The sequence below is a fragment of the Saccharomyces cerevisiae genome, chromosome XIII (assembly GCF_000146045.2).
Source record: "Saccharomyces cerevisiae S288C chromosome XIII, complete sequence".
NCBI lineage: Eukaryota > Fungi > Ascomycota > Saccharomycetes > Saccharomycetales > Saccharomycetaceae > Saccharomyces > Saccharomyces cerevisiae.
The window spans coordinates 42,028-58,883 of record NC_001145.3 but is presented as its reverse complement, the minus strand read 5'-3'; the positions used below and the strand labels follow the sequence as shown (position 1 = coordinate 58,883).

Genomic DNA, 16,856 nt, shown 5'->3' with positions numbered 1-16,856 from the left:
ATAGCAAATAAATTGGTACACTTCTTCAGCCGCTTTAAAAATTGTGTACTTCTTCTTAAAACAATTGGGAAGTATTTATTTTTCACGCTTTTGTAATCTGAAAAAAAAAAAAATATCAATGATATTCAACAGGCTAGCAACTAACGAAATCAAAAGAAATAAAATAAGCCATAAGCTATAGTATCATAAAGTCAAAATGCCTAGATTAGAAGAGATTGACGATTTCAATGATATCGACGACCTTGATATGGAATTGGCCGAGTTAGATCCATCTTTGAGGACGCCGATCGCTCCCAAGATAACGCCTAAGGTTGTAAGGAGCCAGGACCAAGAGAACCCTGCATTTTTACCTGGCACGAATAACAACAGTAATAGCAACAACAATAGTAGCAACGAAAAAGAGCAGTTGAGTTTTATTAACCCAAAAACTGGTAAGGTTGAACGTTCGGAGGCTATTTCGAAGAAAGATTTAGAAGAAGTCAAAAGATTCCAAGTACTCTATCCATGTTACTTTGACATAAACAGATCACATAAGGAAGGGAGAAGGGTTCCTAAGGAGTTGGCTGTTGAAAATCCTTTGGCTAAAACTATGGCAGATGCTGTCCGTGAATTGGGAATATTATGCATTTTTGAAGGTGAAAAATGTCACCCACAAGATTTTGGTAATCCTGGTAGAATTCGTGTACTTTTCAAAGAAAATGGACAATTAATTGGCGCAGCCACTAAATTCAAAGGTGGAAAGAGGCAATTAATGAAAGCTGTTGGGGAGTATATGAAAAGACATCCAACTACTATTGAATCTTTAAGGGAGATTCCATATGGCCCTGATTTCGACAATATTGAATTCAAAAAGATTCCACGTGTAAAGGGATTCAAAATGAATGAGATTGTTCCGCTGCATAGTCCGTTCTTGATGGGCCACCCAATGACAAAATCTGTTTACGAAACTCCTAAGATTACAGCGGCAGAAAAGTCGTTCAAGCCACCAAAAAATAAGTACAAAGTAGTTAGAAGATGATTGTCTCCTTTACCCATTTATGTATATGTATATGTATATTGAGATTAATATATTAATATATTAATAGATTATAATAGCAGAACTATAAGAATATGATGTTTGTTCAGATCAAGTGCTAAATGACTTGTTGTATCAGCTTTTAAATTTTTACATCAAGACAAATCAATTATTCGTATTATTTCGTCTGTAGTTGAAACAGAGTTCAATAAGCCAAGAGTTTTGAAGCAGCTACAGGCAAGAGGTACCGAAACACAGAAAAAAGTAACAAGAAAACTCTCTCGCTCTATATATATGTGTGTGAATATACGCTATTTATACACATATATAGATGAGCGGCGTGCATGTATCGTAGTAACTAAGATTAATAGTTCTTAAAAGAGATAAATAAATCATTTAATTAAAAAACTGATTTTTAAGCGGAGGCACCGTAGGTTTGAAGGTATTGTTCGATCTTGCTTTTCTCTTCTGCTGTTATTCTGCCTTCCAAATAGGTAATTATGTGAATTAAGGAGACAATGCTCAAGACTGGGATACCGTATTTTTTGCTAACAGTTTGAGTGGCGCTGAGTCCTTCTTTATCGTCAGTACTCACAACTTCCTGTCTATCAAGAGCAATTATGGAGCCAACTACCTGACCCTTGGCGTTACTGATGATCTCAAAGGCCTCGTTAATGGCAGTACCAGCAGTCATGACGTCGTCGATGATTAATATTCTCTTGTTCTCTAGGGCAGAGCCGACAATGATACCACCTTCACCATGATCTTTGGCTTCCTTTCTGTTAAAAGCGTACTGAATGTTTTGAAATTTAGAGCCACCAATCTCCGCCAATTTCACACAAACAATAGCAGCAAGTGGGATACCTTTGTAGGCAGGACCGAAAATCACATCAAATTTCAAATCAGATTGTATGATGGCAATTGCATACGCAGTAGCCAAATTGGAAAGCAATTTACCAGTATTGAACAATCCCAAATTAAAGAAATATGGCGATTCTCTACCTGATTTCAACTTGAATGAACCAAATCTTAGAGCCTGGCATTCGATGGCCAACTCTAGAAAGTTCTTTTGGTAGTCTTCCAACATAATAGGCATTTTGAATAACTTTCTTAATCTTTAATTTTTTTGTGTATCCTTCATACAATGTCAGACACAATAATACGCAACCAAAATTCCGTTAGTAGTATATCGCAGAAGTAATGCTTTATGGAAATTTTGAATGAATCTTATTTGACAAATAAAAGCCTGTTAATAATAAGAAGTGTCTTTATTCAAAAAAGGAACGTAAAGTTGGAACAATGATTGAAATACCCCACAAAATTCTCCCAAAAAAAAAAAGACAAAATGCAATTTCCTTTTGAAATGTATTCAAAAAATAAATTTGTTAAAAACCTCTGATTGATGATGAGATCAAACTACCAAACAATTGTTATCAAATCAAAATGCTCTTTGTTTTGCTTATTGAATATGGAAAATGTTTGAAAAATTTTCAAGCGCTAGTCATTCGGAACGAAAGTAACTGTCATCTTGAAATCTATGGTAAAGGAGAAATAAAACATTATTCCCCAGGAATTGACAGGAAAGTAGGGCAGTTACTAATGGAAAAGGACGCATTGGAGGTTAGACTGAAGTCTATTAGACATTCGCTGGACAAGAATACCAAACTTTTACCGGGAAAATATAGGAATACTCTAGGAGAGCGACTTATTACCAAATGGAGGTACAAGAAGAAATCCCATAATGGCAGTTCAATGTTGCCTGAAAAATGTAAGAGCCACGTGCAATTGTATGATGATTTGGTACAAGAAAGCTCTAAACATTTTGTTGGTTTCCGATTACACGATCTTCGGGCCTTGTTGAAAAGAATATGCTCCATTCAAAACTACACAAGGCATGTGCTCATTGAATGGGACGTTCGATGGGTCAATCCACTGACTCTAGCATCCAAGGGCTGGGAGCCGTACCAAAGTGCATCCCAGTCGCAAGTGCCATTTAAGTGCTGTTGTTGCCATGCCATTATGACAATTCCTTTATTAAAAAATGGCGATGATGTCGCCGATTACACCATGAAATTGAATGAAAAAATCTGGAATTCCAATATAATTGGAAATCATCTCCAAAAGTGTCCGTGGAGGGAAAATCAGGTTGATTTAAACAAAGAGTATTATTTAAGCTCACAAAACCTTATAAGGGAAATTGAAAGAATTCATACAGAAATTGACAGAATTGTTTCCGGATCAAATGAATTTAGCCTTAAAAGAAACTCTTCCCGTATATTTCATTACTTGTCTGAGAAAGAAATACAAAAATTGGCATTTTTTTTCGATTGTAAAGACTATTCTCTCGTAGGTCTGTTGCTTCTCGGCTACACGAAATTCCAGAAGGATGATCTGGTTCAATGCACGGCTTGCTTTCATCGAGCATCCCTGAAGAAGTTAGAATATACAGAATTTAACGGACACGCTCTATGGTGTCGGTATTACAACAAAGAGTTGTTGCCCACAATGTTGCTGGAGTTAATCGGCAAGGAGGACAAACTAATAACGAAATTGGGCGTGGGAGAAAGACTAAATAAATTAGAGGCTGTTCTACAAACTTTATAAATTAGATGTAATACATTATCCAAATTCTCATATGCTTGTATATGCCCCCATGCTGATGCGCAGATTCTGTCACTCTCTCTTTAAATTACGTGCACATATGCATACGCAACAGTCACGTTATATTCATGCAAAAAACCGAAGCAACATCATTATTTCAGTTATTCTCTTCGACAAATTTCTTTACTTTTTCGACAACCTCTTCAATTTCCTTATCTAGCATAAGTACAATTAAACCATCGCTACTAATTTCGTATTTGATATGACCTTCGTTCGGTATACATATTTCGGCATCGAACTTATCAAACCAGGTATTTAATTCGTCCAGTTCGTCAACATTAAATGGAAGTATCAACTCGTCAACAAATTCATGCATTTTTCCCGGCTTACCTTTCAAAAATTTTTCATCTTCTTTATTTATCTTGGTGTCGTCTTCTAGTAAGACGAGCATCCTATAAGTATTACTCTTGGACATTTCGTTTTTCTCTTTCGTCTTAGTGTAGTACGAGATAGAATTCAACCGCAAGGTAGCCTTGCTGTATTGGACAGATCATTCGAATTTGTTCCAAATAGGATGAGATGAGGTCGGCTTTTCTTCATTCTCGCTAGAAAATTTAAAAAAAAAGAAAAAAATAATTACATAAATATATATTTATATGTATATACTGTAGTCCTTCCTTGCATGAAAAGACGACGTTTTTCGTGATAATAAGAAGTTTGACACTAAAAGGGCATCCTTACAATACTTGAAATATGTGGCCTTATATAGGTATCTATCAATCTTGTAAACAGTTATGAGTTAAATGTCTGGAATTAAGATTGTGCCATCAGAATCATTTTTGTCCATCATTCCCAAGGCAGAATCACCATTGAAGGCTATATCTCCAGTGCCCACCTGCTCCATGTATAAGGTATGATTGACTAAATTCAAGTAGGAGTACATGAAGTTACTTAGCAATACTTGTTGTCTTAATTCCCTCCCGGGATCGCTAAGCTTCAGATGGCTGAGTCTGTAAATAGCCCTTTCAACATTAATTCCTAGACGATGGTCAAACATAATCACTGTAGAGTTGGTTATCATTGGTAATGGGAATCCAAAAGCACTGTCTGTGAATTTTATTGGAGCGTTTGAGTAATCTGGTTTAACGACATCTTCAAATGTCAATTTTCTTGGAGGCAAAGTTGAGATTTGAGGGGCAGTAGGTGAAGTGTTGTCTTCTCTCTCTGCTCCTATATCCTCTTCTAGTCCAGCTGTCGTATCTCTACTGATACTAGAGTGCACTTCGACGTCGTAGTTTACATCACCACCACTAATATCAAATGAATCGTCGCCATCTAACTCGCTTATAGTTTCCACCACAAATTCAGAACTGTGGCTAGTATGGCTGTCAGGAAGAAGGGTGGAAGCATTTGAACTTCTCACTTCTGGTTCAATGACGCTTGCTGTATCTATATCTTCGGTGGTAATTGTTTTGGTGGGGGATGAAGGGCGTTCAACTTCCGCTTCTTGGGGCTTTTTCTTGGGACTTTTCCTGAATTTTGATAAACTCGAATGCGAAGCCTTCTTTTTCAGTTCTTTTTTAACACTTTTTTTGATTACTTTCACATCTGATTTGCAGGTACCATTATGTTGTTTTCTTTTGAATAATTTGGCAAGCCTTTTCTCCAAGGAATTTTTCTTATGTGTACTGGCTTGGGTGTCAGTAGGCAGTTCTACCTTTTTCTCCACGACTGCCGGTGCAGTAGGCTTAGATGGCTGGGATTCAGATGAAGAAACGACTGAAGGAGTGATTACCACGGATTTTGCTTCTTCAGAATGTATCTGGAAAATTGGCGAATGTCTATTTTTGGAATGGTTTATTCTTTCAGAGGCACGTTTGGTAGATTTCGCTCTCCTCGATACACTCAAGTTAACAAAGTCAGCTTTTTCATTGTCCACACATTCTTCATCGTCTTCATCATCTGTAAGCTGTTGATAAGTTTGTTCATTAGCGTTCAAACTTCCATTGCTAGAATTCAACCATGACCAGCCATGATTTGCTTCGCTGTTATTGGTATTTGATTTTTCACTCGAGCTAACGTGCTGATCCAATTTTTCAGAAATCATCGAACCAGTGTTATGCGGCTTTATTAAAACGCTGTTGTTAGAACTATCTGTAGATAAAAGACTGCTCTCTTGAGAAATAGATGCATGTGTCAAATCTTCTTCATCCGAATAGTAGTTGGTGCTATCAACGTATTTCTCATTTTCGGTACTCCAATCAGTACTTGTTCTTCTGTAATGGTCGAAAATCTCGTGAAAATCATTCAATGATGCTTGCTCCTGAGGCACTTGTGTGTAGGAGGCAGGCGATGATGCACTTCTGCGATTGTCATTAGTTTGTATATTCATTAGGCTATTGAGTTTTACCGCCTGTGGAAGGCTACTACCCTCTAGTCTGATCTTATATGTGTTGAATTTAGACCTCCTTAGAGAAGATCTCTCTGGTATGGTAAGTCCAGTTTCATTAAACATATTTGATGCAAATTCGTTATCATTTTCAGTGTGATTGCCGTTCAAATGAAGACTTTCGTTGGTAAATGACCCTGACATGCTCAAGCTTCTGGCTAAAGTCACCGCATCTGAGTCCGTTAAACCGGCATTATTGGAAATCTTAGTAAGCTCTTCAGTAATTTCTTTCAAAGATACAGATCTTATGGTTTTGATGTCAGATGAGGATATTCGCTTATCCACTTGTATTTCTCCTTCTTGTGGTTTGTCTGCAAGGGGAGGTTCGTCATCAAACTTGGTATAAGATGTCTTCAACCGAGAAGGCCTTCTAACTACAGAGCCCGTGCGTTTTCTATTCGAAATTACATGATTGTTACCCAGTTCTAATTTGTTTTCATCAATGTCTTGATTTGTGCTTATTTGAATGTTTTGTAAAGTGTCCTGGATCAATTCCAAATAGTTTTCGGGCTTAACGTTAGGATGTTGGTCAGCGGGCACCCACAAAAGGTTTTGAGTTAAATCAACCATTTTTGAATCGTGGTCGTTCTCCACATCCAATACAACATCGTGAGCCAATGTCTTTACTCCACTGAGCCTTCTGTTCCTCGACGTTACTCTTGCTGAAGATGAAGTGGATGAAGAAGCATTACGGATGATTTTTTCCTTCTCCAATGTTTCTTCATCATGCAAATACTCTGTTTGAGTGATATCTATACTGTCGTCGACATTAGTAGCATCGCCCTCTTCATATGCATCATTGTCTTCGCTCCCTTGTTCTTCCTTTTGTTCTGATCGTATAATGTTCTCTTCATGGAGCGATTCTTGAAGGGATTCCTTTGAGGAATCTGAAGAATATGAGTTTCTACTGTTCACTTTGAACTCTAGCTCAGGGTCAATTACCAAATCCATTGAACCAATCGACAATCGCTTCAAATTTTTCACATTCTGAATTTCTGTATCTAAAGACTTGGCAGCAATTAACACGTCAGATTTCCTCTTCTCAAAAAGCTCCTTCTTGGACAGCTGTGTCTTCCTCATTCGCCTCATTTGAATATTATTATTACTGTCCGTACCACCACTACTGTTTTCTACAGTATTATGGCCATCTTTGTTTTGCATATCTTCCATCAGTACCATAAAATTCTAATTTAAATTCAGTCTATAGTGCAAACGTGATCAATGTAAAGTATACGATACTACTAACCTTGACACTGTTCTTTAGCGTTTTACTCCAGTTTTCAATCATATTATTATGATCTAACGAAGATGAGATGAAAACAAAAATAAGACGCGGCGTGTGCTACCCGCACAACGCGTCAGCAAATGTTACTGGTCACAATAATCATGCACTTATAATTAGCTACAAAAGGCCACTTCTAGGTCCAATGTGACCATTTTGCAGCCAAATCAAGCATAAACCGGCCGTGATACTATCGGCGATACACAGCCTAAATTTCTGAGTTTTGCGGTTTTCTCTGTGGGAAAAGTGCGAGAATTTTTCTGAATTGGGAAGAGTACATGTCAAAAACGGGAAGTGACACCATTGAGCAAATATCAAGGTATCCGATAGTTCTGTTCTCGATATTGGAACACAGTTATTTGGCAAATGTATCATTAAATGAAAGTCTTTCCGTATAGGATTCTGCCCTGTTGCCTGCTCTTCCCTAATATGGAAACTAGCTTCCGCATTTGACAAAAACTGAAAAAGTGGAAAAAAAAGGATCACACAAGAAACTATAAGGATATCTGCCACCTTCACTCCTTATACAGCTGCTGTTACAATTGCAAAGGGAATAGTACAGATCGCAGCAAGAAAGATATAATGTTGATTTCTTCACGGATCGTTCGAAGCTCGCTGGTAAATGTCCCGCTAAGATTATCTAGGTGTTTTACGCAAGCTCACAGAGCATGCAAAGAAGAAGAAGTTAATAGTCCTTTATCATCCGCAGCTGAACAGCCAGAGCAGAAGTATACGCATTTTGGTTCGAAGACTGTATTGAAGTCTACCAAGCAGAAGTTAGTTGGTGATGTCTTTTCTTCCGTGGCCAATCGGTATGACTTGATGAATGATGTTATGTCATTAGGAATTCATAGATTGTGGAAGGACCATTTTATCAATAAACTAGATGCGGGAAAAAGGCCAAACTCTACGACTCCTTTGAACTTCATAGATGTGGCTGGGGGATCCGGTGATATTGCTTTCGGATTACTAGACCATGCTGAGTCGAAATTTGGTGACACTGAGTCTACAATGGATATTGTAGATATCAACCCTGACATGCTTAAAGAAGGTGAGAAGAGAGCCATGGAACAAGGAAAATATTTCAAGGATCCTCGTGTGAGATTTTTGGTTTCTAATGGTGAGAAACTAGAGGAGATTGATTCTGATTCCAAGGACATCTACACAGTCTCCTTCGGTATCAGAAATTTCACCGATATTCAAAAGGGTTTAAACACTGCTTATAGAGTTTTGAAACCGGGCGGTATTTTTTATTGTCTAGAATTTTCCAAAATTGAGAATCCCCTAATGGACTTTGCTTACCAACAGTGGGCTAAGGTCCTACCTGTAATGGGCTCGATGATTGCTAATGACTACGACTCTTACCAGTATTTGGTGGAGTCTATCGAAAGATTTCCTGACCAAGAAACGTTCAAATCCATGATTGAGAAGGCAGGATTCAAATCTGCTGGCTACGAAAGTTTAACTTTTGGTATATGTGCCATCCATTGGGGCATTAAAGTTTAAAGTAAATAGAACAAATTTCCTTTTTTTTTTGTCAAGAAAATCGAAGCTAGTAAAACATGCCTATACTATTTCTGTCTCTCTTCTTCTTTAGTAATACCTGTGCCATGTGATAGCCATATATTTTGCTGTGATGTGCAGAATTCGTATATACTAGGGGGAAATAGAACGAAAGAAAGAAAGAAAAAAAAAAAAAGAAATAAGTGACTGTACATAATATAATAATATTAATGATATTAATAGTAATAGGTATATTAAATGGTTAAAAAATAGTCCTGCTTTTATCAATTATTTGTAAAACTGCGAGATTACTGTTAGTGTTGTATGGTCTAAATTTGTAACTTTTTCACATCAACCGGAATATCAACTTTCATAGAACCCAAGTGGTTATCAAATTTGATGTTTACTCGAACACAATAAAATCTACAACACAAACACGTTTCAAGATTGGGCACTAACGTTTCTTTAATGTTGGGGTTGAGCTTCAAATTAACTGTAACATCCCTCTTATACTGTAATGGCTTAACTTTTTCCCATTCATGCACAATTTGCTGAGTAAACTTAGTAGCGGTGGATGCACCATTGCTAAATGTTGCTTGTAAGAAATTATTATTACTGGATGACGCGGAAGGAGGATTGGAACTTCCTTTCTTCGAAATAATATCCTCGTTTTCTTCTTCAAAAGTATGTATTTGCTTTTTGAAGATATCATGTAAATCAATAATGTTAACTTTTAATCCAGCTAAACTGTCAATATCATTGTTTATTTGATCAGATATGAAATTTGTGAACAAAAGCTCTTTTGGAGTGAAATGATCTCTATTTCTATTATAAAGCTCGTTTAGCTTCGCATGGTTTTCTTCAAATTTTTTACGATATTCATGAACTTTTTTCTGATACGTCAAAAATTTTGTCTTTAGTTTGTTTAATCTATTCTCATTCATCAACAGTTCAGTGCAGAATTTGATAGGAATCGAATTATCAGACTTTGCTGTGATGACCACAAATTCTGTCGTTACAGAGCTTATTTCTGGCGGCTTATGTCCTGCACTATTATTAGATTGGATACAAGTCAAATGTACATCTAACTTGGTCAGTGGGGTTTTCACTCCTTCTGGAAGCATGCCCATTAACCTTTGCCAGTTTTCCTTTTCTTGTTCACTCTTTGCTTCAAATTTGTTGGTTTTTCTCAACAATGATGGTGACCAATAAGGTAATGTAGATTGCGGTTTTTTAACTGATAATACAATCAATCCGGAATTATATACATGTGGACCAGTTGAAGATGACCCCGTTTCTGATGAACTCAAAAAATGAGAAAATAAACTTGAATTTGATTTATTCTTATTTTTAAACTTATAGCGTAACTCAGTCTCGACTAGGTTTTCCTTTGGAGCCATATTTTTGGAGTCATAGGATGGTGATTGGCTGGCGGTATCATCAATCCTGTTATTGATGTGCAGTTGATCTAGCTTACGTCTTAATATCTCATCGGAATCCAAATCTTCATTACCGTCCAAAGTCCCGCTTATATCTGTGTCATGAATATCTACATTCGAAATGGCCTCATTTAATTCCAGTTTCTTGAAAATCTTGTTCAAAGCTTCAAATCTATCTTCAATCAAGCTTTCCAAATTTTTCAGTTGTCTCAAACACGTTTTCTCGTTTTGTTGATTAGTGACACCAGCAAAGGGGAAGGGCATAACTCTCAAGTTATATTCTTTTTCTTTCATAATATTCAGCTTAGATGTTCTTTTATCTTTACCGACAATTTTGGCATCAATTGTATAATTTATTGATAAATTATCATCTGCCATGTCAAGTGTCAGAATGGGTGAACCTTTTGTACCTAAATGCCCACAGCCAAGGACACTATTTACTTTTATGCCAGAGTATTTACAATTATTTTTATACTTGTCGATACCAAAGCTGGGAGGCAGAAGGCAGTGTGAGAATTGCTCTTGTTTGCAAGTCACGTCCAATAACTGTGTAGGAAGCTTGAACATGAAGAATTTCTTATACTTTGTGTTCGGCTTCAATTCTCTGCTGTTTGAAAGACCAATGATGGCATCGTCAAAATCCCTTTCACCGGGGACAATATTAATACCCGTACTTGGGGTTATGTTTGTATAAGACCAAGATGCGCTCAAATCGACCATTCTTAAAAATCTCTTTAACGTTCTTTTCCCTTTCTGACGGTCAATTACAGATATGTACGCTTCTAAAGTGACATAAAACATTTCAAATTTCAGTGGTTGAGAGGACCGATTTTCAATTAAACAATAACCATGAATAATATCACCCGAGGTGTATTCCTTCAATATTGACTGTTCCTCAGGACGCTCATGAGGTATTGATGCAGTTTTCGTTATTCTTATATCAATTTCGATAGGAGTGGATAACTTGGGTAAGGTGTATAACTTGTCTATAAAAATGTTATCCGAGTCGTTTAGATCATCTTCGAACGGTATTTGACTGATATTGGTGTCTGATGAAGAATGGAGCGACTGTCCACCACTTCTTGTACTGTTTATTGTAAGATGTTGTGTTTGTAGAGGATGTAGGTTGGTAAGAGAATGGGCAGTCGCATTATTACATGCGTTTTCGGATCCTGGCACTGCTGTCAATTGTGACCTTTCCACGGAATTATCATTGCTGGGCAATATAGTCATTCTTTGAGTGCGAACTTCTTGATAAGAAGGGGGGAAATCATGTCTATCGGGATCAACGTTTCCTTGAGGTATGTGTCTGTGCAAGGCATTATACATCTCAAAAGATGGTAGGACATCCACTAGCATATTTGCTCTATGAGATAATCTTGACTGTGTGCAGTCCATTTCCAGTGAATTTTCCTCTCGTTCTTGTCGTAAACGGTCTAAATTGGTTGTTGAAGCGCTGCGTATGTCATCGTCCTGGCTGTCACTTGCACGTGGAGTCTGCCCACTATTTGGATGCAGCGAATTATCTGTAGAATTACTTGACAGCTGCTGTTGACGCCGCTTCCTCAATAGATGAATGTTATCTTCCGTAGAAACTGATTTTAAAGGAGGTCTCCCATTTTTCCTTGATGAAGTGGAGAATGTAAAAGTCATTAATACTTCTTTTGTTCCCCAGAATATATCTCAAATCTGCTGCTTCAGTTGCAAAGTCCTTGGCCAAAACGGGTAAGAAGTTGAGATTCTTGTCGAGAAATCCTACAGAAACAGAAATCAATTATTGGTAAGTTATGCACAAAATGATAATTGCAATATTTGCTTTACGCATATCTGTTGGACGATTTCAGAAATTTTTCTTAATTGGTAACGGCAGATAAAAAATAAAAATCACCAAAAGAGAAATGCAAAGAGCCTAGACTACCAGGAACAGGGCGAGCAATGGCGGGGCGACTATAAATATACGAACAGGAAAAGGCGAAAAACCGGTGCCGTATATACATAAAAAAATGATAACGCTTCAACGTGCAAAGGAACCGTCACACATTTTTGATGTGAAAGAAGTAATATTCTTGGCACTTTTCTATCGTGGACCTCTCTGTGAACGAATGCTCTTCCTCTGCTCAGTCCTTTCCAGCTTGTAACTAGACAAATTCCCCGCGGTTCTTTATGATCTTTAAGCTCGAACCACAAGGCAACAATGAACCTTCTCAAATTTTAAATTCGCTTATGTAGCAACCATATCAGCCCGAATGTAAATTCATTTGTGTAGAAATGCGGCGTAAAACCATCGAATGAAGGGAGTAGTCTAACATGGTATTTTCCTTGGCTTGTTTTAAGTCTCGTCAAACTCCTCTTTTGTGTGTTTTCAGCAATAGGCTACGGCCAGGTCCACAGAAATTGACTGTTTTATACTCAACAACACACTCTGCAAACCGTGTTAAGTTTATTCGTCTGCACATGTTGAGGACTACAATAAAAGTAACTTAGAGGAAAATTAGCCGCCGTTTCACCTTGAATAGTTTGCTTTTCCTGAAATCGAGATAAGAAAAAGACAAGTTCATTTTGTACGCGCATTGATACGTATATACGTATATATAATACAGATACGGATTCTCTTCACAGATATATATATAACGTCATGGTACTAATATATGTAAGATGCCTTCGCAATGTCATTTAAAGCCTTGATATTTTTGTAATCGTCCTTATCAAATCCGGAATCAGTAGTTTCAAAATGCGTCCACAAGCTTTTAAATTCGGATTCATCCAGTATATCGTTGGAGGGCCTTTCGATGTACCAACTTGTCTCTTTCGACCTCTTGTGCAGTTCCCTGTCTGCTTCCATCCTGTGCAACAAAATGTTTGCATTGGTTGGCTGCGTCTGTAAGTCCGGGTTGATCGCAGTTGTATCGGAATTGAACTGCTGAAAGAAAGCCAATTTCTTCAAGTCTCTGTCCTTAAGCAGAGACTCCGTTCGTTGCAATGATTCTTTATAGTCCTTTGTAGTCCTCTCTGTCTTGACACTGTACCAGGTAGTAGCGTCTATGAGTGTGGTGTCTGATGGTGTGTGCGTGACGCTGGTGGCGTCGTAATGGATTAGTTTGGATAAGTCAAGGAATAGCTCTTTACAGGTGGCTTGATTCGTGAGGGATTTCCAGTCCTGGCAGGGCAGACAAAGCTCAAAAACCAAGTCTATGTCCATGAGTAGCACTTCGTTTAACACTTTTGTAACATTGGTATTGGAATGGCTATGCGGATATAAGTTTCTTATTATTCTAACATAGTATATCACTACGTCCAGTCTATCTAGTGGGTCCATCTTCATGGTTGTATCGAACAAACATTGGTGGAAGTCCTCGTAGTGATGTCTGTAGTTTCTCAAGTAGAACTGTATAGGGTCATTGTTCAGCTTTTGTTGCGATGACGGTGGTGTGGTGGTCGACGATGATGTGATAGAGTCTCTGGTCTTGTGCAGCGTCTTTTGCAGGTTCTTCAGGACCTGAATGAATTGTAATCTAGCTTCAAGAGAGTCCATCCTTGCTGTATACCTTTACCTGGCAGTGCTTTTGTGAGAAATTAACTACCATCTGGTATTCTTTTTCCTTTTCTTTCTAAAATTCTAGTTTTTCATGTTGTGCTTAATTAGGAAAAACAGTGAATTTGAACAGTTGCTGAAGTTGAGATCAGTCTTAAATATACATTGCTCAAAGAAGTACAAATACATATAAATATAAATATCTATGGTTTTCTCAACTAGTTATTATGTGGCATATACGAATGTTTTAGTGGTATGCTGGAAATGAATGTCATATGGTTGCGTTTTTCTCTGTAGAATCGGAATTCTTAGTGATATGTGCTGCCGGCGATGGTTGCGTCCGTGGCTGATTTGATGCTGCTGTGCTTGTGGACAGATCAAGATATGGTTTCACAATGAAAGGCCGCTGTAAGTAGTTGTAGGGCCCCATCAGGAAAGAAGATGACGGGTCTTGATTGCTCCCATTTATAGTAAAGTTCATGTTCACGTTCACGTTGCTGTTAAGGTTGTGGTTTGAATTATGATTAATGCTGTGGTCGGCGTTGTAATTTGAATTCACGTGGCCGCCAGAGTTTCCCGTTGAAGATAACAGGATCTTGTGGGTGATGAACGGCTTGGGCGGAACGACGTCCACTCTCTGTTGCTGTAGTAGTTGTTGCTGCTGCTGCTGCTGCTGTTGTTGTTGTTGATCCATGAATGACTGATGGGTATAATCCAGAGATGGAGGCAATGAAGTTGACGCCGCTGCTGCATGCGGCGGTGGTGCTGCTGATGAATTATGAGCTGAGTGAGACGACGGGCTGTGCGTCAACTCTCTCAGTGCGTCCACAGCTTCCATGTCCCTGGAACTAATAAGACGCGACTCCTGATCTTGCTGAGACCCGTCGGTCTCTTTACCCCCAGTATCTTGCCTCCTCCTCCTACCACTGCCAGGCTTTCTTCCCTCTCTCAACGTCTTCCCTTTTCCGGGCTTTCTGCCGCTTCCAGGTTTCCTTCCTTGTGCCAAAGTTTTCGCCATCACCCAATGTCCTGCTCCAATATACTTTAGGACAGTTTGTAGATTCACAAGGTGATCTGTTCAAAAACTCCACTGACAATAATAGAAATTTTTTTTTTTTCATTTTCTTTCAAAACTCATCACCAAAAAAAAAAAATTGATGCATTAGCATCGGCTTCATAAACGAAAAAAAAAAAAAGAAGTTGAAAAGAAAACATGATATAAATAGTTGCAAACTAAAGTAAGATAACTGAAGATGATTAGTCCTGTTTGCATACATAGTTCTGTTCTTGTTCTACGCTGATGCGATCAATAAAGTCGCTTGAAACGCGACTGGTAGAAGCCAGCTTAAGCACAAATGGTGTATATGGGAGTGTTACCCGATGCTTTTATGTAGAAAATCTTGAACTCTTTAAAAAAGAGAGTAAAAGCAATGGAGAGAGAGGCAAGCAAGCAAACAAACGTGTAATTGAGGGACTCATAAAGGGCAATGACTTCCAAAACGTCAGAAAGTGGTACCGGTACCCAAAGTACCATAGTTCAGCTGAGGAACCTACCGGATTTGACGGAAATTAGTCACTTGGAAATAGATGCTCCCGTAGTTGAAATTCTAAAGAAAACAGTACTTTTCCAGTTGAATTCGTTGAACATCTGCATTTCAAACTTTGCATTGGATGAGCTGGTCAACCTCGTGACCGTCCAAATGGACGGCATGTTTCGGAACCTGCACAATTTAACACTTTTACAAAGAAGGTCGCAAGCTTCTCAAGCAGATTTGAAATTGTTGCTTCGAGAGTTTAACCTGGATGCGCCCTCCCTTTATCAGCAGTTTCAGGCCTCAGAATTCATCAAATCGAAGCATTCCACGGAATATGAAAAATTGATGAGCTGGTCGTCTCTTGCTGCTTTACCGCATAACGAAGAAGATGAAGAGGACGAATTGAATAATATCGAGGAGCAACAGAACGAGATCAACGTTTTGCTGCCTCCCTCTAACCCACTGGAAAAACAGATACCGAGTTGGCTGCCCAACTTTCCGCCTGACCATACCTATAAGTTTACACCTGAGTTCAACCATCCAATTACTGATCTAAAAACCATCAAGAAAGAAATAGTAAAAGAAAGCCAAGAGTCTGAAAAGGCACTATTGAACTTGAACAAAAGTCTCTCCCACATATCATCAGCGTCAAATACCCCGCAACCGCCGGGTTTAGACGATGAGGACGCTATCGAGCAACAATTGGAGATTTGGGGCAACGCGCTGGAAGAAAGGAAACCAACCATAACTGAAAAGTCCTTCAATGAAAACAATATCGAGCAGTATGCGAAGTATAGAGTGGAATTGGCGAGAGAACGTGTCACGAAATTTGAAGTGAATCAGTTGAAAAGAACAAAAAATCCATTCTTGAAAATTTCTGAAACTCTCTACCTTCCAGAGAGTCCTCACCAGTCTCACAAAACCATACAAAAAACCATAGAATTGCAATTTCGTAAGTCTATGACACTATTCATGCACAATTTACCTAAGGTCCAGAAGTTGAAGAAGGAAAAAATACGAATGGCCAAGGAAGAAAGAGCAAAATCGCTAAAACGTCGGCAAGAAGAGCTTATTTCACAACGAACAAAGAGGGAACAAGATGAAGGCCATGATCTTGAGCTTCTACTAAATAACGAGCACGCAAGGGACGCTGCAGACGACACGACCACCCCTAATGCATTAAACAACTCTACCATAGTTATCAACACAAACGCCGAGGATGAGGACGATGACATAAACTTATTTGGCATCTTAGGGAGCAGTGAAGATGAGAATGAAATGTCGAGTATGCCTGCGGAGAACCTGGTCGCGGAATCGGAACCGCCAACAATGACAGCGCAAGATACTACAAATACTACACCTGTAGCACATAACACAACCAATATCGATGCTACTACAAGTCACTCTCCTCATTCGACGCCTAATGAAAACGCCCCGACATCTCCTCCTGCAGATATAGCCACAGATCACGATATAACTATGTAAACAACTGCTTTCAGT

At 38.5% G+C, this 16,856-nt stretch overlaps 10 protein-coding genes across 10 annotated transcripts; 4 read left to right on the top strand and 6 right to left on the bottom strand.

The window, feature by feature from the left end:
• Positions 1 to 196: 196 nt before the first annotated feature.
• SEC65 (RNA-binding signal recognition particle subunit SEC65) lies at positions 197 to 1,018 on the top strand (the record flags this gene model as incomplete). Its single annotated transcript, NM_001182467.1, has 1 exon — positions 197 to 1,018. One exon carries the CDS (start codon positions 197 to 199, stop codon positions 1,016 to 1,018), a length of 822 nt encoding a protein of 273 aa, NP_013602.1.
• A 412-nt stretch (positions 1,019 to 1,430) lies between these two features.
• On the bottom strand, positions 1,431 to 2,111 carry URA5 (orotate phosphoribosyltransferase URA5; the record flags this gene model as incomplete). The annotated part of the gene is made up of 1 exon (NM_001182468.1): positions 1,431 to 2,111. The coding sequence occupies one exon, from the start codon at positions 2,109 to 2,111 to the stop codon at positions 1,431 to 1,433; it is 681 nt and encodes a 226-aa protein (NP_013601.1).
• A 503-nt stretch (positions 2,112 to 2,614) lies between these two features.
• PML39 (Pml39p) lies at positions 2,615 to 3,619 on the top strand (the record flags this gene model as incomplete). Its single annotated transcript, NM_001182469.1, has 1 exon — positions 2,615 to 3,619. The coding sequence occupies one exon, from the start codon at positions 2,615 to 2,617 to the stop codon at positions 3,617 to 3,619; it is 1,005 nt and encodes a 334-aa protein (NP_013600.2).
• Positions 3,620 to 3,773: 154 nt separating this feature from the next.
• YML108W (uncharacterized protein) lies at positions 3,774 to 4,091 on the bottom strand (the record flags this gene model as incomplete). The annotated part of the gene is made up of 1 exon (NM_001182470.1): positions 3,774 to 4,091. One exon carries the CDS (start codon positions 4,089 to 4,091, stop codon positions 3,774 to 3,776), a length of 318 nt encoding a protein of 105 aa, NP_013599.1.
• Positions 4,092 to 4,415: 324 nt separating this feature from the next.
• On the bottom strand, positions 4,416 to 7,244 carry ZDS2 (Zds2p; the record flags this gene model as incomplete). Its single annotated transcript, NM_001182471.1, has 1 exon — positions 4,416 to 7,244. The coding sequence occupies one exon, from the start codon at positions 7,242 to 7,244 to the stop codon at positions 4,416 to 4,418; it is 2,829 nt and encodes a 942-aa protein (NP_013598.1).
• A 685-nt stretch (positions 7,245 to 7,929) lies between these two features.
• COQ5 (2-hexaprenyl-6-methoxy-1,4-benzoquinone methyltransferase) lies at positions 7,930 to 8,853 on the top strand (the record flags this gene model as incomplete). Its single annotated transcript, NM_001182472.1, has 1 exon — positions 7,930 to 8,853. One exon carries the CDS (start codon positions 7,930 to 7,932, stop codon positions 8,851 to 8,853), a length of 924 nt encoding a protein of 307 aa, NP_013597.1.
• Positions 8,854 to 9,179: 326 nt separating this feature from the next.
• Positions 9,180 to 11,942, bottom strand: BUL2 (ubiquitin-ubiquitin ligase BUL2; the record flags this gene model as incomplete). The annotated part of the gene is made up of 1 exon (NM_001182473.1): positions 9,180 to 11,942. One exon carries the CDS (start codon positions 11,940 to 11,942, stop codon positions 9,180 to 9,182), a length of 2,763 nt encoding a protein of 920 aa, NP_013596.1.
• Positions 11,943 to 12,930: 988 nt separating this feature from the next.
• On the bottom strand, positions 12,931 to 13,821 carry CTK3 (Ctk3p; the record flags this gene model as incomplete). The annotated part of the gene is made up of 1 exon (NM_001182474.1): positions 12,931 to 13,821. One exon carries the CDS (start codon positions 13,819 to 13,821, stop codon positions 12,931 to 12,933), a length of 891 nt encoding a protein of 296 aa, NP_013595.1.
• A 271-nt stretch (positions 13,822 to 14,092) lies between these two features.
• DAT1 (Dat1p) lies at positions 14,093 to 14,839 on the bottom strand (the record flags this gene model as incomplete). Its single annotated transcript, NM_001182475.1, has 1 exon — positions 14,093 to 14,839. The coding sequence occupies one exon, from the start codon at positions 14,837 to 14,839 to the stop codon at positions 14,093 to 14,095; it is 747 nt and encodes a 248-aa protein (NP_013594.1).
• A 469-nt stretch (positions 14,840 to 15,308) lies between these two features.
• On the top strand, positions 15,309 to 16,841 carry TAF8 (Taf8p; the record flags this gene model as incomplete). The annotated part of the gene is made up of 1 exon (NM_001182476.1): positions 15,309 to 16,841. The coding sequence occupies one exon, from the start codon at positions 15,309 to 15,311 to the stop codon at positions 16,839 to 16,841; it is 1,533 nt and encodes a 510-aa protein (NP_013593.1).
• Between the last annotated feature and the right edge of the window lie 15 nt (positions 16,842 to 16,856).